At 57.7% G+C, this 23786-nt stretch overlaps 2 protein-coding genes and 1 long non-coding RNA gene across 17 annotated transcripts in view; 2 read left to right on the forward strand and 1 right to left on the reverse strand.

Annotated features, from left to right (window-relative positions):
* Nucleotides 1–75: 75 nt before the first annotated feature.
* Nucleotides 76–3206, forward strand: SUPT4H1 (SPT4 homolog, DSIF elongation factor subunit). Its single transcript, XM_030474825.1, has 5 exons — nucleotides 76–220; nucleotides 475–581; nucleotides 677–732; nucleotides 924–977; nucleotides 2784–3206. Exons 1-5 carry the CDS (start codon nucleotides 152–154, stop codon nucleotides 2849–2851), a joined length of 354 nt encoding a protein of 117 aa, XP_030330685.1. The 5' UTR covers nucleotides 76–151; the 3' UTR covers nucleotides 2852–3206.
* LOC115603150 lies at nucleotides 768–17711 on the reverse strand. The gene is made up of 3 exons (XR_003989776.1): nucleotides 17530–17711; nucleotides 6777–6782; nucleotides 768–782 (listed from the first exon to the last, which is right to left on the reverse strand). It is a non-coding gene; the product is annotated as an uncharacterized LOC115603150 (long non-coding RNA).
* Nucleotides 17712–20421: 2710 nt separating this feature from the next.
* Nucleotides 20422–23786, forward strand: part of TSPOAP1 (TSPO associated protein 1) — a 70758-nt gene continuing 67393 nt past the window's right edge. For 5 of the 15 annotated variants that reach the window (XM_030474736.2, XM_030474737.2, XM_030474738.2 and 2 more), the window contains exon 1: nucleotides 20436–21148. In XM_030474736.2, coding sequence (XP_030330596.1) covers nucleotides 20855–21148 — 294 coding nt within the window. In that variant the 5' untranslated portion in view covers nucleotides 20436–20854. Of the gene's footprint in view, nucleotides 21149–23786 lie in introns of all 15 variants that reach the window. The other 10 variants (XM_030474739.2, XM_030474732.2, XM_030474740.2 and 7 more) reach the window with 5 other exon arrangements.

Here is a 23786-nt window from a genome sequence, read left to right on the forward strand (position 1 = left end):
TCAACCGCTCGGACCGCGGCCCCAGCGCGGCGGCGGGAGGGGGGGGGGCGGGGCCTGCCCGTGACCGGCACTGGGACCCGCCCGGCAGCGCTGCCGCCCGCCCTCCCCGCCTGGCCCCGCTCTGCGCCTGCGCGGGGCTGGCGGCGGCGGGATGGCGCTGGAGACCGTCCCCAAGGACCTGCGGCATCTCCGCGCCTGCCTGCTCTGCTCCCTCGTCAAGGTGCGCCCTGCAGCGGCACCGGGCCCCAGTGCTCCTGCCCCGGCCCTCCTCCCCCGCCTGCCGCCGGGCTCGGGCCTCTCTCGGCCTCCGGGCGCTTCCCCTCCTTCCCGGGGCTCCCTGCCTTTTCCCAGCCAGCTTCGCCCGGCTTCTGCGGCCTGGCCCGGCCCGGCCCTCCCCTCGCTCCGGTCCGCCCCGGTCCCGGCCAGGCCCCGTTTCCCGTCGCAGGCCCCGCGCTGACGCCTCTGTCCCTTCAGACCATCGACCAGTTCGAGTACGACGGCTGCGACAACTGCGATGCGTACCTGCAGATGAAGGGCAACCGGGAGATGGTCTATGACTGTACCAGCTCCTCCTTCGACGGGTGAGTGGGGCCCAGCCCGTGTTCACCGGGGGCCGGGGGGGTTCCGAGGTGTCACTCGGCTGCAGAGTGTCCCCTCATTCCTGTCCGTCCCCCAGGATCATCGCGATGATGAGCCCTGAGGACAGCTGGGTCTCCAAGTGGCAGCGGATCAGTGAGTGGGTTTCTGGGGGCAGAGATCCCTTCTCCGCAGCGATCCCTTCTCTGGGGCAGCGGGAGTTGCTGTTGGGGTTGCAGACGGGGTTTCTGGTCCTAATGAGGGGGCATCTGCGCTGGCAGAGGCTCCCAGGATGCTGCCCCACCTGGCTGCTGCCGTGTGGGTACCTCGGTGTTCTCTTTCCCCAGGTAACTTCAAGCCGGGTGTTTACGCAGTGTCAGTGACAGGCCGCCTGCCTCAAGGTAATGCTGCGGCTCGTGTTGTGGGGCAGCTCCTGCGCAGGTAGCAGCTGAGGGGTTGTTCTGCACAGGAGGTGTTGGGGCTGTCGCCGTTTCCAAGGTGTCAAACTGGGCAGTGCATTGCACTGTACCCGTGTGACGAAATCAGGATTTGGGGTTCAGTGAACACTGTGTATTGCGAGCAAAGCACACACGGTATGGGTGAGCAAGGGGACCACAAAGAGATGCTGAATGGGAGGGTGCTTTCAGGGTTATGCAGGTGAGTTTTCTCCAGGCAGTCTTTCAGCACTACACCTGCCAGAAACTGATATTGAAAATGCTGCTGACTATCCCTGTGATACCAGGGATAAACTGAGGTTGAAGGTTGACTCCAGAAAGTGAGCACATTTCAATCTGTTCAGCTATGGGGAAACATGAAGACTTGTCCATAGACAAGAGTTCTGCAGGATGGGGGCTGTTCTGACAGTCTCAGTGAGCAGATACCCCTTCCCATCATCGTATTGCACTGAGGGCTTATGTTAGGGTGGGTTTGTGCATTTGTAAATGGAGTGGAGGGTGTAGAGTCTAGTGGAGAGCCCCAACCCAGCAGGTAACCCCAGAGCAGACTCCTCACCTGTGCCCCTTCCCAGGAGTGCTGCAATCCTGAATCCCCAGGGTGAAAGCTGTGCTTGTGCCTTGGAATCCCAGGCTCCTTGTTTTTGACCTGAGCTCCACCAGGTCACAGGCTGAGAGAGCTGGGCTTGTTCAGCCTGGAGAAGAGAAGGCACCAGGGAGGAACTTAGAGCAGCTCCAAGTACCTGAAGGGGCTACAGGAAACCTGGAGAGGGCTTTGGGCAAGGGCCTGTAGGGACAGGACAAGGGGGAATGGCTTTAACCTGCCAGAGGATAGAATGAGATGAGCTCTTAGGCAGAAGTTCTTCCCTGTGAGGGTGCTGAGGTGCTGGCACAGGGTGCCCAGAGAAGCTGTGGCTGCCCCATCCCTGGCAGTGTTCAAGGCCAGGTTGGACACAGGGGCTTGGAGCAACCTGCTCTAGTGGAACGTGTCTGTGCCCGTGGGAGGGGGTTGGAACTGGATGAGCTTTAAGGTCCCTTCTAACCCAAACCACTCTGGGATTCTACGATCCGCATTGGGAAGGAGCTGAAACGTCACTAAGCTCGAAGCCAAGGCGTGCTGGCACAGTGTGGGGCACATCTGAAATAACTGGAATGCAGCAGATGATGGCGTGAGCGGGACCCAGCTCCAGGCAGGGAGCAGAGGGCAGCAGGCAGAAGGGTGCAGGTGGGAGATGCTCTATGGCCTTGCACCATGGGAAGGGCAAGCAGAGTGGGGAGCACTGCCCAGCGGATGCACTCGCAGGCCCTGCAGGCTGTTGTTTGGTTGCCCCTTGGTGCTGGTGGGAGCCACACTGGACTCTGTGGTGCTCTTCCACTGTCCCTGTTCTTACGGCACTACTGAGAAGGTGGGACATGCAGACAGCTCTCAGAACTGACTGTAAGGTTTAGGAAGTATCCTTATGAGCTTGTCCTGTTCAGTGCAGTAGTAGTATTCAAATATTTTCAGGTTGGAAACAATGTAAATAAAGCCTTTCCCTGGTTCTTTCCCAAGGCAAACCAAGAGTTGGTGTTTGGGAGCTCTATCTAGACATTTAAACTTGAAGAGGGAACACTTAACAATCCTGTAAGAAGAAATGAAGATTATTGTCCAGTCCTTGATCTCTGCCATGAAGGCTACATGACAGAGCAACCATATTTTTTCAGGGCTCTTCATCCCTAAGGAACACTGAAGTGTGTTTTTTCTCCTTGCTGCAGGGATCGTCCGAGAGCTGAAGAGCCGTGGCGTGGCTTACAAGTCCCGAGACACAGCTATAAAAACCTAAGTGCTCTTGTGCTGCCTGGAGGATTCCTCAGATGCGTTTGGAGAGGCACCAGGCATGTGGGGCACTGCTCCGAAATCTTTTAGCTTTAGCACGGGGGAAGGAGAGGCTGGGCTTGGAGGGAGCTTCTTGGCTCAGCTCCTCTCACTCAGTACCTCTGGCCTCTGCCGTACCACCCTCTACCCACACAGACTGTAGGTATTTTCTTTGAGCCTTGACAAGAGGAATAGCATGAATGGGTCTGGGGAAGCGGTGTTTAATGGTGATGCACAAGATTTTTTTTACTGGTGGTGTGGAAAAGAGGAGGGCTGGGATGTAGTTGTGTTTATACTTCAATAAAACACACTGCCTGCTCAGAGCAGAGTCTGTATCCTCAGTCGCTAGTTTCACCCACTGCAGGGAGTGTGAGGGGCTTCACACTCGCCCCCCTACACCTGCCAGCCTCTTTGGAGCGCACAATTGCCATCACTTCTTACACCATGGACCATGTTCCTGCCTGGGGAGGGAGAACCTGCCCTGGCTGAACTGGGGTGTCCTTCGCTGTAGGAATGAGCAGACTAGTGATTTGTGTCTTACAGCTCGCTGCTGGATGGAGTAGGTAGATAATGCTAAGTATTTCATGTGCAGGTTATCTGGAGGTCTCAGTGCCCTGGGCCTGCGTGGTCCAGTGCAGGGGACGTGGAAGCCGGCTGACCACAAAGGACTCTGCCCTTAGACAAGCCATCTAGATCAGTAGCTCTCTGAAATAACCTTTTTTCCCCTGAGATAATCCTGTAGCTGGAAAGCTCAATTTTGGTGTTCTGTAGACGAATAGTGGAAAATCAACACAGCCTGAAAACTGCATCTGATCTGGGAGGAAAGCAGCTGCAGCAAAGGAAATGCATTGCTGTTGTGAAGTGATGGTGTCAGGAGCACCGAGGTGATGTGTTCTCCGTCCTGCTGTGGTTTGTAGAGCTGGCCCAGAAAAGAGCCCCAAGCACTCAAGCATGGCTTTCTGCAGGGGTTTGGAGCAGATGAGTGGCTGGAGAAGACTGCTGTGAGCACAGGGCGGCTGTGTGGACCCACAGTGCTGGTTGAGACAAAACACTGCAGAGAAAGATGCCTTAAACCACATTTCTCCTGGGGACTTGCAGATGTGATGCTGAAGTGAAGAGTATTTGCTGGGTGTAGACCAGGACCAAGTCAAGTTGGTGGTGGGCTCTGGGCTCCAGCAGACACCTCCAGGAGCAGATTGCCTTTTGTGGAAGAGCCAAGGGTGCTTCAGCCCCCTCTGGGGGAGATAGAGCAGCAGGTTCACATCCTTTGGGCAGAGGAGGGAGTTGATTTTCACCCACCCCTCGTGAACATCCAAAGCACTTGAGTTACCTGATGCTTACCCTTCAGGCTTGCTCAGTTGCAGAGACTGGGCAGGAGATAACTCTGGTAGGTCAGGTCTGTGGGAGAAGGGTGTGACTGGCTCCACAGGATGCTCAGGTTTAGAAATTTTGGGCACGAACATCTGGGCCCTGGAGGGTGGTTTTGGACTGGCTGTGCTGCAAGAAGCATGGGGTGAGCTAGGATCCCCTGGGCTGTGCTCATCTCCAGCAGAAGTGTCCAGGAAAGCTGCAGCCAGTGCTGCCTGGTTGTCTGTGTGAGGTTGACGGGAGCTGACAAGGTTCAGAATGAAAGGGATCAAGGAGGATGAGATTGGCAGCATTTTCTCCAGCTGGAGGGAGATAGGTCTTGTGACTGAGGCTTTGGCTACAGCCAAGTTGGAAGGATGTTGGGGGTGGATCCTCCTTCCCTGGGGGATTGGATGGGGCTTGGAGCAACCTGCTCTAGTGGAAGGTGTCCCTGCCCGTGGGAGGGGGTTGGAACTGCATGAGCTTTAAGGTCCCTTCCAGCCCAGACCATTCCATGCCTATTGTTCTATGACGGAGAGAAACCACTCTGGCCATGGCCAGCCTCGAAGCCTCACCCTTCAAGTGCCACAGGGTGGCAGCACGGCTTTGTGGAGCAGGGCTGGAGCCTGGTAATGGGGTGAAGCTGCTGGAGATGGACCTGAGCAAGACAGACCTGAGGCTTATGTGCATTTTCTGCTGTATTTCACAGTGCCATGCGCTCCCTTTAGCTTCCCGGGCTGTGTCCCCCTTCCCTGGCTCCAGGGATGGGCATGGCCACGCTGGAGCTGCTCCAGGGCTGCAGGCACATTGTGACTCTTTCCATAGTCCCAGGCCAGCTGGTTCCCTGGCCCCATGGTGCAGAGGAGGTGACGAGAGGGCTCTGTGCAGTACCTGGGCAGGGTGAGCTTGCTTGGCTTGGCTGGGTGTGGGTCTCAGGCAAGGTGGTTCACATCTCCCTTCCTGGGGAGCTGCAGTGTTGCAGTAAAGTGGTCACTGGCTGGTGCTGGGAACTTTGCTTAGTTGTCTCCAGGGAGCAGTGCGCATTGTCACCGTGCCTCTCAGGGAAGGTGAAGGGGCTTGAAAACCCTACGAGACCTCACCCCTTGGTAGGAAGCACAGCTACTCCAGATTATATAGAGTTAAGACTGGTGTGCTGCAGTGCAAGTGCAACAGAGGCAGAACGGCAAAGCAAATGGGCTGAATGCTGGTGGGCTTTCAGAGAGCTGCACCTCCTCTGCCAACAGCAGATTGCAGTGCTTCCAAGCACTGGGTGCCTCTGATGGGGCTGACTCGGTGAGCTTCTTCCCTGCAAGCTTGCTCACTCACCCACACACGCACCACATTTCCCAGCCCACGCCACCTAAATGATTCATTCCTTCCAGGCTGCTAGAGCTGAGCATTGGACTCTGCAAAGCACCCTGAAATGAGCATTTCAGTTAGACTTGAGCCCTGGAGCTGCCAGTGGTTTGTAGCAGCAAAAAGTGAATGCATCTGGAGCTTTATTTGCTGAGAAAAGTAGGGCAGGGAGCTCTCATGTTGAAGAAATAGAAAAGATGTGCAGTGGCAGCCTGGGCTGTAATCAGGAGAGAAAGCGTGAACAGGGCAGGGAACTGTGGATCTGAGTCAGTTGAAGACGGCTCCTCCCCCTGCACCAAAATGACGTTAAAATATTTCAGCCAGGCCTGAAACCCTGTAGGGTTGGCACCGTGGCAGCTTGGGCAGGGGGAGGCCGGGGCAGCCCCCGGCAGTGCAGGCAGGAAGCACGAGCCAGTGGGTTTCTTGGTGCGGGTTTTGAGAACCGATACCCTGGCTCTGCCTCCGGGTGAGAAAAGTGACTTTCCCAAACCGCAGCGCAGTCGGTGCTTCCACGCGGAGCAGCTGCTGCTGCTGCTGGGAAATGCCCGTCTGAGCCATCTCCACCTGCGCGGGGCCCCCCCGAGGCTCTGTCACTGCACGCTGCTCCCACTGCTCGCCATGTGCCTTTGTCTTGTAGCTTGGGCAAGCTGGGCTGCAATGTGTGGCAGTGCCTTGGGACGGTGGCTGAGGTGCGGTGACACCCCCAGTTGTGCTCCCATGGATGCTCTGTGCATGCCATGGCAGAGGTGCTGCCCAGGGGTGGCTGCAGCAGCATCTGTGTTGCTTCACCCTAAATCTGCTCTCAGGGGCTGCCTCGCTGCCTTCCAGTGCACAGCCTCAGACCTTCCCTGTGTGCTGGGGGGGCTGGTGACTGCAGGGGTGCGAAGACCCTTGGGGGTAGGTGCTGGGGGGATAAACCCAACCAAAACAAACCCTGGCTTTAAAGTGTTTTCCTTGGAAGCTGGCCGAGGAGACCTTGGCAGCGTTGAGGTGCAGGGAAAGATGACCTGGTCACTGTGCTGCCAGCCCAGGGTTTGGGGGAAGCACTGCTGGAGCGAGGGTGGCAAAGCCACAGTGCATGCTGTCAATGGTGGCCCACCCTGCCCATCACCTCTGCGTCAGTACCCGTGGGCAGAAGCCACCAAGGCACCTGATTGTATATGATGTGGTGGGGAGAGGAGGGGGCCCACGGCCAGCTTTTGGTAGCAGCTGTTTGGATGGGCTGCAGAGGGGATGGGTGCAGGTTTCGGAGGTGCTATGGCAGCTTTCAAAGCGCAGCAGAAGTGAGGCATGTCTGCCTCATGCACCATCCCAAGGGGTTTCTGGTGCACTAGTGATGGTGGGCAAAGAATGGAGACGTTCCCTACTGAGGGGATCTGCAGGGAAAACAGGGAGCTCTGACGTATGATGGGTCCTCTGGGTGTTTGCCTGTCAGGAATTACAAGGGAAGGAGGAGGCTCTGCTTTGTGAGGGAGAGACAGTCTCGTGGGCCACTGGTTCCTGAAGTAGGCCTGCAAAGAGCATGTGAAGATGATACTGCCACCCCTTGCAAGTTCAGTGCTGCCTGCAAAGGGGCCCTAAGCTGCTTCATGGTGGATACCTCTAAACCCACCGGTATGCTGACAGAGTTGGGATCTTGGTGTCTAGGGGGACACAAGCAGCTGTTGGAGGGTCCCAAACCTCCTCTGGGCTGAGACCTCTCACCTTCCTGGTCTGCTCCTGCAGTTCTGCTTCATTGGAAGGGGATATGCCAGGGGTTGGTGGGACAGAGTGGGGTCTCATGCTGATGGTGGAGGTTGCTGGGGCTGCATGGTTCCTTGCGGCAAACGGCAAAGTGAGACCACAGATGAAGTCACAGGAGGGATTTGAGAACCTGGTGGTACCTGCCCCGTCCCCAGCTCTGCTGGGACCTCCTGCTGCATCCCAAGTGGCACTTGTCCTTCCTTCTTTTGGCCAGATGTGCATCACCCAGGCTCTGCCCAAAGTAGGCGCTGGGCTGGAAGGGGTTTTCTCCTGTGGAGGGAATGGTCTTCCTGTGTGCACCGTGGCAGAAGAGCTGCTGAGAGCCCGAACAGAGCCCTGGGACACATGCTGGGTGAGGACATTGCACCTCCTCTGGGGGTCTCCAGACAGCTGAGGTGCATGGTATGGGGCAGGGTGTCAGCACGTGCTGGTGGCCACAGGATCCAGCCCCTTGGCAAGACTGGGGCTTTGATACTGCTCTCCCAGCATCACCTGACCTGGCTGGTCTGGAAAGGGGCCATCAATGACAGGTTTGGGGAGATGCTTCCTGGCAGCCCTTGGTGCCTGTCCCTAACTCCTCACTGTCTCTGGACCTTGGAGATTCTCATGCCTTGTCCTGGGGTGGGGACAGACACCTCTGGGGAACGACGAACTGTGACCACAGAGCTCAGCCCTGCATCTCCTGAGCCCATCCTGCCCCTGGAGGTCCAGAGCATGGCTTCATCCCTTCCCCATATTGCTGCTGTGTTACAAGAGGAAATGGCTTTAACCTGCCAGAGGGGAGAATGAGATGAGCTCTTAGGCAGAAGTTCTTCCCTGTGAGGGTGCTGAGGCGCTGGCACAGGGTGCCCAGAGAAACTGTGGCTGCCCCATCCCTGGCAGTGTTCAAGGCCAGGTTGGACACAGGGGCTTGGAGCAACCTGCTCTAGTGGAAGGTGTCCCTGCCCCTGGCAGGGGTTGGAACTGGATGAGCTTTAAGATCCCTTCCAACCCAAACCTGTCTGTGGTTCTATGATCCTCCATCCCAAATGAGCCCACCCTGGCACCCACCCTGTGACGTTGCGCAACCCTTAGATCAAGGCGGGAAAGAGGCAAGTGGGAGTCATGGTCTCTGCCGCAGCGCTGGTGCCGGGCGGGCCTCTCTGGGGGTGCTGGGCTCCGACCCGTGTCATCCCCTGCCCCCACCTGTGAGGCGGGTTGCAGCAGGTGACACGGGACGTGACGGGGCCCCTGCGTGCAGCAGCCAACGGCCCCGCGCCCGCCATTGGTGCAGCCGGGCTGCGCTGTGTCTATATTTGGTCAGATCGAGGCGCCGCACAGCGTGTGCCCCCGCGCCCGCCCCCCGCGGCGCTCGGCCTGGCTGAGGTTTCCCCTCGCGCTCTCGCCTCCCGCCCGCCTCACCCGGCAGTTTCTGGTTGACTCACTTGTAACGGCCCCACCAGCAGCGGCGCTCCCCGGGGGACGGGCAGGGTGCGGGCAGCGGGGTCAGGCTGGGAGCGCATCCCAGTGCCTGGCGGGGAAACGGGGCTCAGCCCCATTCCTGCTTGGGTGCGGAGGTGGCCCTTGGCTGTGCCAGCAGTGCTTCCTTGTGCCTGGCAGCATGGCGGCAACGCTCTGCCCATCCAAAAAGCTCTCAGGAGCTGGTTTGGGCACCCCCAATTTCTTTGGGGCAGCAGCAGCCCTCCCTGTGCTCTCCAGGAGCATCACCAGGTTGGAGCCCTCTGCCCCAGGGGTCTTTTTTCGAGAACACATATTGCACTGCAAAGCAGAGGGAGCTGTGCCCATCCCTGCACTTCTGTCCCCCGTTCTCAGAGGGAATATGGTGGCTTATGTTGGGAGATAAGCCCAACATTAGGCTTCAGTGTTAACAGTTACCTGACTGTGGCTCTGTTGGAGCCTGGCAGAATTATGGCCAGGAGATGCTATTGGCTGGCTGTGCCACTGTGGAGCCAGTAGCTAGCAGAACCCAAGTCCGACTAGCCAGTGAAGGGGACTCAGGGAGGCTTTAGGTGAGACCACCCTCTTCCTTCTCCTTCTCCAGCACAGCTCTCAGGCCCGTGAGGAGCCAGATAGATGGGAGCCTCACAGGCATGGCTGGGCAGCAGGCAGCTGCCTGCCCGGCACAGAGCTGGGACCACTGACAGGAGTTCATCTCCTTTCAGCACGGCACAGGGCTGAAGGCAGCCGGCCTGGCCGCCACTTCCCCTGCATGCAGTGAGCTCTGCGACCGCAGGCGAGGAGGGGAAGTTGCTGCAAGGGGTGATAAGAAATATCAGGGCTTTCGCAGCGCCTGGGCTGCGCAGCCTGACAAGGGCCCTTCCCCCTGCCGCTGTGCCGGGGCCGGTGCTGCTGTTGCGCCCCGAGTCCCCGGCTCCCGCTCCCCTGTGCCCGCCGATACTGGGATAGTTACTGGAAAAGCAACAGCCTGTGTCCCGCAGGGCAGTGGGGAGCCTGGGCCCTGTGGGACAGCAGCAGCAGTGCACCCACCACGCTCAATACAGAGCAAAAACTGGGTGGCACATCTGGGTGCTGGGATGCTGTGGGTGTCCAGCCTGCGTCTGCGTGCCCCGAGACAAAGGCAGGGGAGGGTAGAGCCGGGGGAGCAGTGTCATGGTGGGAGATGGTTTTTTTTAAGGAGCCCTGGTAGGTCGAGGAGCTGCACCCTCTGGAACAGCAGCAACCAGAACCCCAGGGGTCCATCGGCAAGTCCCCAGGTGATGCCAAGCAGATGGCCAGGGTGTGAAAAGGGGTGTCAGGAGCACTCTGGGGACCAGAAGCTCTCACGAGGTCCTCAGGGGAGGAAACACAGCTGGTGCAGCCTTCCTGAACTCCAAAACGCCTCTGTGCCCTCAGCCCTTTGGGAGCTATTTTAGACAGGCCAAGGGCTGGGGGTAGAAATTCCTGCAGCCTTGTTTGCCAGTTGGTAAAATTAACCAATGGCCAGGGGGATGTGGTAAGTTCATCATCAGTTGGAGACTTAGAGACCTGAGGAACCAGATCTGCTGATTTCCTCCTCTCCGAGAGGCGGTGCAGGCAGCGGGTGGCTGCTGCTGGCAGAAGGAAACCAGCTCAGGACACCCAGAATGTCATGTCCCCTTGCTTGTGCTCGGCCAAGGAAAGAGGAAGCATTGCCTCCCCCCACTTCCCTGCCGGGAAGGCGCCTGTGGCCGTCCCACACAGCTCCTCGGCTCCTGGCTGGGTGGGCAGTGCTCTACTGAGAGCCCTGTTTTGGGAGGGCACAGCTCCTTCCCTGCAGCGTCCCCAGTGCTGGCCACATGCTTCACCCTCCCTGTTGACATCCTGCCTCCAGAGCAGCATCTCCCAGCTGCCTCTATTAAGAAACACATCATCTTGCTTTGCAACGTGGTTAGCATCAAATGGGCCTTTTCTCACCTTCACCCCCTGCTCCCAGCTCTCTGTATTTAGCAGGGGCTGGCTTGTTGAAGCAAGTCACGCTACAAGAAGTGTGGCCTTGACCCCAGAGCACTTGGAAAGTCCCCAGCAGCACCTCTGGGACCAAAGCTTCCTCTGGCTGCCCCTAGAAAGGCTCCTTGTCTCTGCTGTAAGGGCATGGTTGCCTGTAGCTCTGCACCTCTGACACCCAATGATAGCACCCACCACCACTGGGGACCTGCTCACTGCACTGAACTCTGGCTGCTGTCTCAGGGGAGTCTCTGGGTTGGGAACAACTTGCTCACACACTCAAACTGATGTTCACTATTGCAGGTGTCCCCAGCAGGGATAATTCGGGGAGCTCAGGAGGCATTTGGGTCAGCTCCACGTGGGAGCTGCGCATGTGGTGGCCTCTGCCACCGACGAGGAGCTCATCGCCACACGCAGAAGCAGAGGAATGCTCTCCCGGGTCAGAGCTGCACCAGCAAAGGACCCTGTGGAGACATCACCTGCTTAGATTTCCCTGTTGAACTTCTCACTGGCTTGGGGAGCACGATGTCCCCAGCCTGGTGAGCATAAGGTATGCAGATGGACACAGGGCCAGTGAAGGGTGGGAGACAGGGCAGCCCCCTGGGGTCAGCCAGGCAGGTGGACGGGCTCACTCCAGCCGCTTACGGTTTGGGGTTCTTTTCTCCCAGTGAAACTTTCTGAGCAGTTCAATCTCGGTTTGGAAAGAGTTTCCCAACTAGCTCCCTCTCCACCAAAGCTCCTTCTGCCAGTGCATGTGCTGCTCAAGTCAAATCACTTCTGCCTGTGCTGCTGCTGCTCGGTTATTTTTGACTTTGTTCTTCCGTTGCCTTCTGCAAACCTCACTATAGGTTTATTTTTTTTACATTTCCGTCCAGCTTATCAATGTAGAGCATGAACCATTTTGGTCTAAGAAGAGAGCCGTTTGCAAGCCCCATGAAAACCATTGCACAGGCACATGCGGTCCCATTTAAAGTCACTTTTTGGGCTTTAGCTCGTAGTTTTTAGACTAGTTTCATGGGCAGCTTCTCCTGGCACTGGGGCAGGGCACACTTCCAGCACGCAGCCCAGTGCTGGCCATGCAAACCCCCTGCTCCATGTCCCACGGCTGCTCCAGCCCCGGTGCCATTGGGCAGTGCTGGCTACTGCAACCTGGGCATGCAAACCCTGCAAACTTGGCCTTTGCTTTGCTTGCCAGGGCCTCACGTTCCTGTCAGCCGTTAGAGCTGCCCAGGGCTGGGGGAAGTCTAGTGTTGCAGAGCATGGAGCGGGTGAGAGGCTCCAGAACATCTCTTGGGCAACGTGTTTTCCTAAAGACCAGGTTTAGGGCTCACAGTCCACTGGCACCTGTGTCCCCACCTGCTTTGCCCCTGTACTGGGCAGCACCCTGAATCCTGCAGACCCTTCTATAAGTTCTCTCCATGGTCAGGAGCATCTCGCTCCTGCACAGGTCCCACCACGAGGATGGGGCGAGGGGACATGGTGGAGCCCCGCGGCAATCCCAGCCCCCATGCAGCCAGGAGGGGGTGGATTTGGTTCCCGTCACCCTGTGCAAACAGCCCTTTTTCCTCTGTCTTTGTGTTTTGCACAAACATGTTTGTTGCCCTCAGCAGCGAGGCCCAGGAGAGCGCAACCGGCTGCTCTGCAACAGCTTCCGGCGCTTGGTGGTGTCCGCCCCTCGCCCCTTGCTGGGCTGGCTGCGGTCGGGCTGTGGGGTGGTGCTGGGTGGGACCATGCGCCGTTATCTCCTCGGCAGCTACGGCTCTTCCTGTGGTCGGGGCCACGTGGGCAGGATGGGGTTAAAAGCAGCCCCACGACGCACAGGGGCCCATTGCTCCTTGGCCATCACCATCACCCCGTGCAGCACCTGACCACATTGGCACCTGGCATGTGCCACCAGCAGCCAGCGTGGGCCACCAGCATCTGGTGTACACCACCAGCACCCAGCATACACCACCGGCACCTGGCGTGGGCCACCTGTGCCCTTACCAGGTAATGTGGGGACCCATCCAAGGTGCCCACATGGTGCTCGAGGAGCAGCGTGGGGTCTCCTGGGGTGCTGTGGCCATGGCCCCGATCCCACTGTGAGGGGGGCAGCAGGTGCCGGGGGCTGATGGCAGGTAAGAGGGTGTCCCCATCCTGGGAGCAGGGTGCTGGGGGGGAGGAGGCACTGTGCTGGTGGGTGGGTGGGTGGGTGGAGACAGGAAGCACCCGAAGCAGAAGTGACACCCGGGGGGTTTTCAGTGGCAGTGAGGACAAGACTGGGTGACACGGAGGCTGGCGGGGCAGGCAAGGTGAGGTTGGTGAGGCTAGGGTCCGCGTGGCTTTGGGTGCAGGGACCTCCGGGTGACCCCCAGCCTGAAGGGCAATGGGAGCATTGAAAGGGTCTCCACCTGTCTGGCAGATGGGGCGAGGTGGAGTCCCATGGGGAGACCCCACCCTCAGAGGTCCTGTTGCTTCAGCATAAAGGGTTCTTGGGTAAAGGAGGGGGGGATGAGGTGTCATCCCCCATGGGGGCACTTCAAAGGTGATGGGGATGGGGTTTTCCGTAGGATGCCCACCATGAGGACAAGGCAAAAGAGTCCTCTGTGACGAGGGTGTCATTCAGGTCAGGTCCCCTCACGGGGACATGGCAAGGGGGGTCTTTGTGATGCAGGTGGGATTAGAGGGACAATGATGGAATTTGAAATGGGATCTCACCTTTGGGATCCAGATGAGGGAGTCCTCTGAGACCAGAGTGGGGTTTGAAAGGCTACAATAGAGTTCAGGGTGGGATTCCTGCATGGGGACAAGGCAAGGGGGTCCTCTATGAATGGATATGAGGTGGAGGTCTCACCATGGGGGCAAAGCAAATGCGCTCTCCGTGCCCTGGATGAGGTCTGAAAGGGGATGATGAGGTCCCCACAAGCAGGGACAAGGCAATTGGGTTCTCTGTGACCAGAATGGGGTCTGAGGCGGAGTCACCTGTTTTGGGGACAAGTCAAAGTGGTCTCCTATGACCTGAATGGAGTATTAGGTGGATACTTATCTTGGGGGATAAATGAAAACTTACTCCTCTGACTAGGATGGGGTCTGAGGTGGGGTACTTCCTTTGGGGAAAAGTCAGAGCTGTCCCCTGTGACCAGGATGGGGTATTATGTGGCTTCTCTGCTCTGGGGACAAGGTGAGGAAGTCGCTTGTGCCGAGGATAGGGCTTGAGGTGGGACAATGAGGTATAAGGTAGAGTCTTGCCTGCATGGACAAGGTGAGGCTGTCATCTGTGCCTGGGTTTTAGGGGAGGCAAGGGAGCACAAGGCAGGATCTCCCCCGTGGGGACGAGGATGGTGCCCATGCCTGGCACAGCTCCCCAAGGCAGGAGGTGACACTGGCAGAGGCTCCCTGTCCCCTGTGATTTGCATCCCTGGCCATGCTGACACTGAGGAGGGGCCCATGGTGGGCCACGGGGGATGCGGGATGTGGCCCCGCGCGGGCGGAAGTGAGCACATCGCTGGAGGAGAGCAACCGCCAGACACGGACTGAGAGACAGTGCAGTCACCCATAAAGTAGAAAGCACTACTAAACAGCACTGCAGGGTGTAGTGTTTCCTACTTTATGGATGAGTGTACTGTGGGCTACGGAGAAGAGAGCACCGCCGCAACCCACGGGCCCATCACACGTTATTCAAGAGAGGAGGATGGGCTGTGCCACGTGGGAAGAAGGGCCCCACGTGCATGGCAGAGGGGCCTGTCGGGTTGAAGCAAGCATCATGCTGGGAGGCCAGGTAGGCAGCAAAGCCTCCAATTCCCAATTCCGCCCCCCGGCCCCCATCTTCATTTTCTACATGGCAAAGCCCTGGGAAGAGCTGGATGCTGATGGCCACATGCAGTGGGGAGAGGGATGGGAGGTGGACAGGGGCTCCTGAGTGGCTTTGTGCTGCCAAATGACTGCTGGGTGCAGCAGAGTGAGTGGCTGCTGAATAAAACTCTTTCAGCATTGACTTGTGGACTTTCTACTCTGTTCCTGGGAAATGCAAAGCCAGGGAAGACACTTGCAGCACCCAGGGCCATGGGCAGCGGGGCTGTCCCACAGCAGGACGCACAGTGAGCGTGTGCGCTGCTGCAGACCATGCTCGGAGCCCTGGGAAACCCTTGGTGAGATCATGGGTGAGGGTGGAAATAGCTCAAGAGGAGCCGGGAAATCTCAGCCCATCAACAGGGGGGGGTCTACCTTCAGTCCCCCTCAGGGCATGCTGGCAAAGCTGCCATGTCCTGCGGCAGCCCCAGCCATGGTCACAAGGCCACATGGAGTGAAGAGTCCCTCCTATGGTCCCTTGTCTCCCCCCAGCCCCACACTCCTGGCTCATCTTTCCTGGGGATAGGGGGTCTAAAAGCAACCCAGCTTCCAGGGACACAAGGAGGGTTGCTGTTCCCCAAACATCAGCTCCCAAACACCCCCACGCACTGTCATTCCCCATCTCCTCCCATGGGAGAGGGCATCTAAAATTAGTAGCAAAAAATATTAAAAGAACACTCCCCCCCCACCCCTGTTTTAAGCCCAAATGTTAATGGCAAGTTTCCCCATTTTGGAGAGCTCTGTGTGCTGGTCTCGCCTGTGGGTGGCTTCATTGAGTTTGTGGTATTTTCCTTTCACTTTGACCCCTCCTCAGGCTGGTAGAAAGGACTGGGGTGTGTTTTGCTTCTCTTTGCTGTCCCCCATTCCCTGGTGTTGTGACTGTTCAAAGGGGATGAGGAGGGAAAAAAACATCAAATCAAAACTGCCGTCATGGTCACAAGGAGGCAAATTTTTACACAGTAAAAATGAAAAAGAGCTAAACCCCCTCAAGCCCCAGCAGCCCGTGCGGGGGCCCTGAGCAGTTCCCACTTTGCTGCCAAGGAAAAGCAAGTCCAAGTTTTTCACATGTAAAAGTTTTGAAAGTTCACTTCCTAATAATGAATATTAAGTGTTGGGAAGGATAAATACTGAAGGATAAACACTTGGTTTTGATCAAGGACTATATTGCGGTTACAGATGTTACAGCCACTTGATGTTTACTGCCAGCAGAGATGTTTGAAAACACGTTTCTTGCTGAGAGCAGAACAGAAACTGCTACTTTTTTCCTTTTCTTTAAAAAAACAAACAAGCCACAACCCCATTTTTCAGTGCTCTCCCTCTGGACTGAATGCATTTTGCCAGGTTCCCACAAGGAAATGTGTCCTCTGCCTACTGGGGGGAGCTCCTGGTCTCTGAAGGACCTTGGCTTATTTGTCCTTGCCCCTGTTTGATGTGACAGAGGTCGGCAGGCTGTGCCATCCCGGATCCCTGCTGCTTTGCACACCCAGAAATGCCCTGAGCAGGGCAGCGGTTGGGACTGGGACCCTTCTGGATGCTGAGGAGGATGTGGGTGCCTGACCCAGTGCTGTCAGGGTGGCTCTCAGCAGCGCTATAGGCACCCAGCCAAATTCTGCTGGCATGCACGGTGTGAGCCAGACTCTCCTGCCCCAGCCCTGGAGCATGCAATGGTGTTTTCATGCTGTACTGTGCTGGACCGCTGTGGCTGGGGCTGCACCGTCATCCTGGCAGGGCCAGCCCACCACATCCCCTTTTCTGCCAGGTTATTTTTAACCAGGGCTCGGTCCCTGCGCTGCGCCACCACACGATCCCGCCAGCGGCCACTGCTTGCTGGGGGAAGAGGAGTGTGGGCACGTGGCCTTGAGCTGCACCAGGACGTGTCAGAGCAAGCCCCTGGCCATGGGATGGGTGCATGGAGGTGGGGAGCAGGCGCCCATTCGTGTTGCTGGAGGTTCCTGTGGTCACTAGCGTGAGCTCAGCCACACACAGAGGCCGGAGGGGTGTTGGGCTGGGGCCATTCCCAGCGATCTGCTGGAAAGGAAGTGGAAATGTGTTGGCAGCTACCAGTCACCTCAATCTGGCGATGTCCATGAGGGCTAATAGAAGTCACCACCCCACACCCCTGAGCAGGACCCCCAGGGTCTCATGGCCCAGGGGTGCTGGTCCTCACCCCTCCTGCACCAGCTGAGACCACAGTGGAGCTCCCACGAGCCCTGCCAGTTCCTGGGAATGTCACCCCCAGAGTCAGGGGGGAGCTCAGCAGGAGCCAGCAGGCACTAATTGCTCTTAATTGCCCTGAGCAGCCTCACCGGGAGCCCACCTTGTGGACCTGCTGCCTGGGGCCATGGGCACTATTTACAGCCAGGCCTGGGCCTTCAGTCCTTGGCTGAGCTTTCATGTAGGTAAACTTCTGTTTGGTCTTGCCTCCTAGGTGGCCCTTGGATCAATAATGTAAGCTTGTCTCGAGCCACATCTTCTGGATGGACACTGGATCCACACTGCACATAGCTTGTCTCTGGCCCCCAACCCCGAATGGATCCCAGACCTATGCTGTAGCCTTGTCTGTACTCCTGGCTCTATCTCCTCTTGCTTCTGGCTGGGGTCACTGGTCCTGATTCATCTTATGTTTTCTGGGGCTATGTTGTGGTTTAAGCCCAGCTGGCAACTAAAGTACCGGCAACTAAAGTACCAGCAACTACATGCAGCTGCTTGTTCATTCCCCTTACTCTCCAGCGGGATGGGGAGGAGAGCTGGAAAAAAGGTAAAACCCCTAGGTTGAGATAAGAATTTAATAATGGAAATAAAAGTAAAACATACTAGTAATAGAACACAAAGAGAGAGAGAAAGGGATAAAACCCTGCCCTCTGAGAAGAAACAAGTGATGCACAATGCAATCGCTCACCACCTGATGCCCAGCCTGACCCGAGCAGCGATTTGTTCCTCCCGAGTAACTCCCCCCCGTTTATATACTGGGCTTGACATGCTGTGGTATGGAATACCTCTTTGGCTACTTTGGATCAGCTGTCCTGTTTTTGCTCCTCCTGGTTTCTTGTGCCACTCCTCACTGGCAGAGCAGGAGAGACTGAAAAGTCCTTGATCAGCGTAAGTGCTACTGAGCAACAGCTAAACTATTGGTGTGTTATCAGCATTGTTCTCAGACTAAAACCCAAACACAGCACTGCACCAGCTGCTGGGAAGAAAATGAACTCTATCCGAGATGGAAGCAGGTCAGGCTGCCAAGGGACCCTGTTATCAGTGTCCTGCTCAAAAGCCATGGGATAGCTCTGTGGTTTGTGAGGACCCTGTGTGTGCTGGGGTCGCACTTGGCTTCCTACTTGTTGCCCACTGTGGAGCAACCCAATCATTGCTGCTCCCCAACAGAAGAGCGCAGGAGGATCTGGGGACCATGCACTGCACCCCTGTCCCTGCACCACCAGACATAGGCCTGGCTTCTTGGAGGCCTTTAGAGAGCAGTGAGTGCTGCTGGAGGGCTCTGTTGGGATTCCTTTTCATATTCCCAGACTTGAGCTGTTGAGCTCTCCAACATCACCCATTTTTCACTGGCTGCTGTATATCAATCATCACTTCTTTTCCCTGAGCCTGTGGTTTCCCCTGTCCTGGGAGAGCCTCAAGGATCTTCCTAGGAAGTGCTTTGGCCTATCTCCTTTACACAGAACACAGCCCCACAGCAGCTCCCTGGCTGACTTGGAGGATCAGGGGCGCCTGCAGCACCCATTCCCATAGTTCTCATGAAGAGTTCATTGGCTTGCAACTCAGGGAGCTCCTGAGTCACTGAGTCTTTGTTTCTAGCCCAGATTAATTTCTCTTTTCTCCTTTCTAAGGATGCTGTGTAGCTTTGACTTATGCAGCTGGCTAAATAGCTGTAGGCTGCTCAAAGCGTAAAGCATCTCCAATTTCTCAAGCTCAGAGCCCCACGGGACATCCTCTCCCCAGGGCTTATGGTCATCCCTTACCTAACTGGGGTCTTCAGTGATGGAAGATCCAAAATTGAGCCTGGCTTGGCCCAGGGGGTTCCTCTTGCTCCGGCGCAGCAGGTCCTGGGAATGCCATGGAGCCTTGTGGGTCTGGCACTGGCAAGCGGGAGAAGCAGAAAGCTGCCTGGGGGCTGTGGTGGCAGCATGTCCTAGATGAGATGAGCAGAGACAGTGAGCAGCACGTGGCAGTGGAAGTGCCAAAGCAGACGTGTTGGAGCAGGGTTTCCAAGGAGGCCGCGCTGTGAGCAGTGTGCACGCTGCTTGCAACCATGCGATCTTATCAACGGTGTGTTTCCCTTCCCACTGCTGGCTCTCACCTCCTGCTAATTAAACCCACTTGTTCTGTCTTGTCAGTGAGTGAGCAACGCCTGGGCCTGGTTCCACACTGTACAGCACCTGAAGATCCTGCCTGGTGTCTCCTGGGCGGAACAGCAGGACAGTCATGGGCGGGGACTGGGGGGAACCCAGCAGCAGGAGGTGGTGGGACTTATCCTGAGCTGGTTCTGGAGGGGAAGAGGTCACTTAAGTGGATGTTTTGAAGGTACACAAATACCAGAAAACTCAGGAAGGTGGGATCAGTTGTCTGGAATATTCCCTCCAGTTTGTTGGCTGCTTTTGCTCCTCATCACCAGCTTGAGGTTTCCCCAGCTCCTTAAAAACGGACAGCTGAGAGAGCTGGGATTTGGGTGGGATGGCAGGCTCCTGCATGCTGTGAGATGGGAAACAGACCCAGTGGTAACCCCCCACCGCGCACGACTCCATCTAAGTGGGTCACCTACACCCTTTGTAGCAGCAGTGAGAAATAACTGTCTCAGCGGTGATTTGCCTGCGCTGTCTCTGCTCAGGCAGAGATGACACATAGCCAGTGGCATCCATTTCAAGAGCTGACACATCTGCACAGTACACATCTGGATGAGCCGATGGTGCTCTTGGAGGTGCTCACAAAGTGGTGTCTGACAGGGGCACTGAAGGCCCCCTGCACAGCACCTCCATGGAGCAGGAGGCCCGGAGTAGGCTCTCCTGGTGCAGGAGCCATGAACACAAAGGGAACAATACGCTGTGAAATGCCAAATGCTGTCGCCCCCGCGCTGGAGAGGCACTGGCAGTGGGGCTGGAGGTTGTTGCCACACCTAGGACGTGAGGGAGGCAGTGGTGTGAGGTCTGTGCCACCCCTGTGGCTTTGGGATCATCAAACCTTGCTTGGGTTAAGCTTTGAACAGGGCTAGGGACCAAGGGCAGGTGGATGTCCCCCAGGGTGGCCTGGTGGCTTTCCCTTGAGCATTGCTAAACACTGTGTGGCCTGATGAATGAGGTGATCTTCATCAAAGACACGGCGAGGCAGGAAGAGAGCGCACACGGCTGCCTGCCCTGTGCACTGCTCGAAGGTGGCAGTGCCCTGCTTTCCTGTAGCCTAATGCTGTCAGCTCCTGTCTCCCTGGATCATATCGACTCCCTGCTCCCACCACCCTCTGCCTCTTGTTCACCACAGCCGCTGCAGGCAGGGCCCTGCCTGTGGGCTCAGCAGCGTGTTGTTTCTAGCACACTGTGTTGTGGGGGGCTGAGTTTTGGGTCCCTCGGAGGGGAAATGTGGGAGCTGAGCACCCTTGGGGCAGAGCCGAACACCCACGGGGCAGAGCCAAGCATCCCCTGGGGCAGAGCCGAGCATCCTGAGGCAGAGCCGAGCATCCATGGGGCCAGTCCTGTCCCGAAGCTCCCCCAGTCCCGGGGTGCTCCCCACACACCCCCCCCGCCGCATCCAGCGGGCAGCGAGCCCCGTTCCCGCACCGTTGCCATGGAAACAGGTGGAGCCGCTGCTATTGGCGGCCAGGGGCGCGGTGCGGTCCCCCCCCTCACCCCCGCCCCGGTGCTGGGCCCGGCTTAATATTGATGAGTCGGCGGCGTCTGCGCCGGGGGCTGCCCGAGGCCACGGTGAGGGGCTGGCAGCTCCCCCGGCCCCTCCGCTACGTCATCCCGGTCAGGGCGGGCGGCGGGCATGGGGCCGGGGGCGGCGGGGGGCTGAGGGCAGCGGGCAGCAGCCTTTGTACGGTGTACGGGGGGGGGGGATCCGAGCCGGTGGATCCAGCGGGGATGGAGCCTCCCCCGGCGCAGGGATGCTTCTGCTGCCGCCGCCGCTGCCGCCGCCTCCGTCCCCGCCGGGAGGGAGCGCGGCCCGGGCTGCTCCCGCCGCCGCTGCTCTGATGCCTTCGCGTTTTCCCTGCCGGCTCCCGCAGCCACGGGGAGCTCTCGCCGCGACCGAGTGAGCCCAAAGCCCTGTCCTCGCCATGCAGGACCCGGAGCGCGGGGAGCCCAGCGCTGACCCGGCCCCGGGCGATGCCGTCCCCGCCAGCCCGGACCCGGGCACGAGTGAAAGCGTGAGGGGCGACAGCGACAGGGCGAGCTGCCGGCTGTTCCCGGGGCCCGAGGGGCCCGCAGACCCCCGGCCACAGGAAGAGTCCCCGGGGACCCTCCGCGGCCCTTCGCAGGACCCGCAGCGCGTTCGCGCCGCACCGGAGCTCGTTAGGCCGCTCCGAGCGATGGACGGGCTCGGAGGCGACCGGACAGACAGACACCCCCAGGTAAGGCGGCTGCCGGCGGGGTGCTGGCAGTGGGCGGGGTGCGGGTGGGCACGTTTGGGGGCGAGAGGCGTCGAGGCATCGGGGGGATGTAACCTCGGTACAAGACGGGCATGGGAAACAGCTGCGCTTGGCTGGGGCTGAGCCACCCCCAACACCTTCCCCTTGGGGAGCTGCCAGAGCTCCTGCCATGCGAGGGAAGGAGCTGCCGCCTCTGCTGCCCTTCCGCGGGCGTCTCCAGCTGCCTGCACCCGGCTAGTGCTGGAGCTGGTCCGGATCTCGCCGGGGCTCTGACAGGGCAGAGCCCACCTGCTCCAGACACAGCCCCTGCACCAGCACCGAGCCCTCTCTGCGGCGCCTCCTCGCTCCGGCAGCATCAATGGCTCTGCAAGGTAGTGGCAGGGACACGATTGACTGCCACCCCCTTCCAGAGCATCCCATCCTCGCTCAGGGTAGCCCAGGAGGTCTTGGGGCATCTGCACTGCGGGGGGGACCTGTCCCTGCAGACAGCATCGGGGCACCTCGAGGTAATGCAATGCCTGGCCCCTTGCAGCACCTCTCTAAAAACAGCCCAAAAAGCTCTCTCAGAGTTTCACCTCCTTGACCCAGGCCACAAAAGTTCATCAGTTCGCCTTGCTTAGGGCTGCTTGCCCTCCTTTCCCATGGGTAAAATCAGCCATCTTCCTGGGATACGCTGGAGCAGCTCCCCTGTCCTTTTAAAATAGGGGAGAAATCAGGTCTTGGACTGTTCTTATTGAGTATGGGGGAGAAGAGCTGAGCAAAGCTGATCCGGGTTTCACAGGACGTTTTTGAGCCAAGCTTGTGGTGTGTTTCTGAGCCTGGATGGAGGGCAGGCTGGACCTGCCCACAGGGGAAACAGCACTGCTGGAAACCCACCCAGAGCCATCCAGAGAAAATGGTTTCACCCCAGCACAGTTTCTCATAGGGCTTTTTTGAGGGGCTGTTCATTATGATGCTCAGGGAAGGGCTCCACAGAATCAGAGAGTCCTTGGTCTGTCCCTGACCACAGCCTCTGGCCATTCCAGAAACACTCCAGACAAAAAATGGGGCAGCAGAATGGGAAGGATTTCTTGTCCCAACCCTCTTTTCTCTCCATCCTGAGAGTCAAATGAGTTGTGCCAAACATATTGCCTTCTCTCTGTTCTGGAGAGCCAGCTAGCAGCGCATGGGTAGGACTGTGCCTTGGTGGGGGAGCCTGGGTGGGAAGGCTGGGAATGGCCGGGGATAGGTGGCTGGTTCAAAGGTGTGTCTGTGGGGTGGGGGCCATTCACCAGCTCTACCTGATCTCACATGGGTGGTGGTGGAGGGCATAAGGACCCCACTTGGTTTCCATGAGTTGAGCACCTCCCATGACTGTTGAGCACCTCCCATCCACTTTGCCTTGGTCCTTGGGCTGCTTTGAGTGTTCCCCCATGATCCTGGAGGCTCCTGGCTTGGTGGGCGACTGATATTTCCCTTCCCAGTCCCATGGGGTTTTGGCAGCACCATGGGGATATCATCATAGTACCAGTCCACCAGGGTAGCACCAAGATAGTACTTGGTGGTACTGATAGTGTATCAAGAGCAGTGATGCTGTCAGAGTGATGGTGCTGTGGTACCTGGTGGTACCCTCATGTATTGTGGTAGTGCCACAGTAGTACCATGATGTTACTGTGGTGGTGCTGGTGGTATCATGGCAGTGCCATCCTTAGCATTGATGTTGATCCCCAGAAAGGGTAACTTGTCTTTTCCTGGAAAAAAAAATAAATTTCCAGCATTTTCTCCTGAAATCAAGCAGCTTCAGTGATGTGAAAGGCCCAAGTGACCTCAGTGCTGCTGCCTCCAGCAGGGCAAGTACTGCTGAGCTGTGGAAGCCACATCCTTGAAGCCACATCCTCAAACCCACTTCCTAGGAAGCAAGGTGCTGTGTCACAGCTGGGGACAAGGGGATGCTGACACAGCTCCCCTCCAAAAACACGTCTTTTCCTGGCCAGACTGGGACAAGCAGGCACTGGGTGTCCAGCTGCTGGAACTGGGCTTCCTTTAGGATATTTGTCCTTGGAATGTCAGAGGTACATTATGCAAACAGGACAGCTGTCTCCAGGGAGTAATCTCCTAGTGCAGGGAAGAGCCTCCTGAGGGCTCATCACTGACATAGTTGATTAAAGATGTTGATTTTATGATGAAGCTCTTGCTGTGTGTCCCAGCCTATGCCACTATTGCTCTGCCATTCCCTCAGGGACAGTCCATAGGCAGAAGTTCAGACTATCCATAGGTCAGGTTGATCTCCGCTTTCTTGCTCAGGTCCCTCCCGAGTGCAGAGGGTTGAGAGTTGTTGTCCTCTCCCATTTGGAACTGGCAAGGGGAACTCTGGAGTTTGAGAGATGGGTTGGGGGAGCCTCCCATTTAGCCCCTGTCCTGAGCAGGGCTGGCTCCAGAGCTGGAGCAGGTTGCCCAGGGCCTGACCTGGCAAGTGTGGAATACCTCTAAGGCTTGGGATCCCTCCACTCTGTAACCCTGTCCTGAGGCTGCAGTGCTCTTGCGGAGAGGGATGTTCTCCTTAGTTCTGGTGGGAATTTCCCTTGCTGCAACTTGTGTCCATGTCTTCCCATCCATTTGTTGTGTGGCCTTGCATCCTGCA

This window comes from Strigops habroptila, assembly GCF_004027225.2.
Source record: "Strigops habroptila isolate Jane chromosome 13 unlocalized genomic scaffold, bStrHab1.2.pri S16, whole genome shotgun sequence".
Taxonomy (NCBI): Eukaryota; Metazoa; Chordata; class Aves; order Psittaciformes; family Psittacidae; genus Strigops; species Strigops habroptila.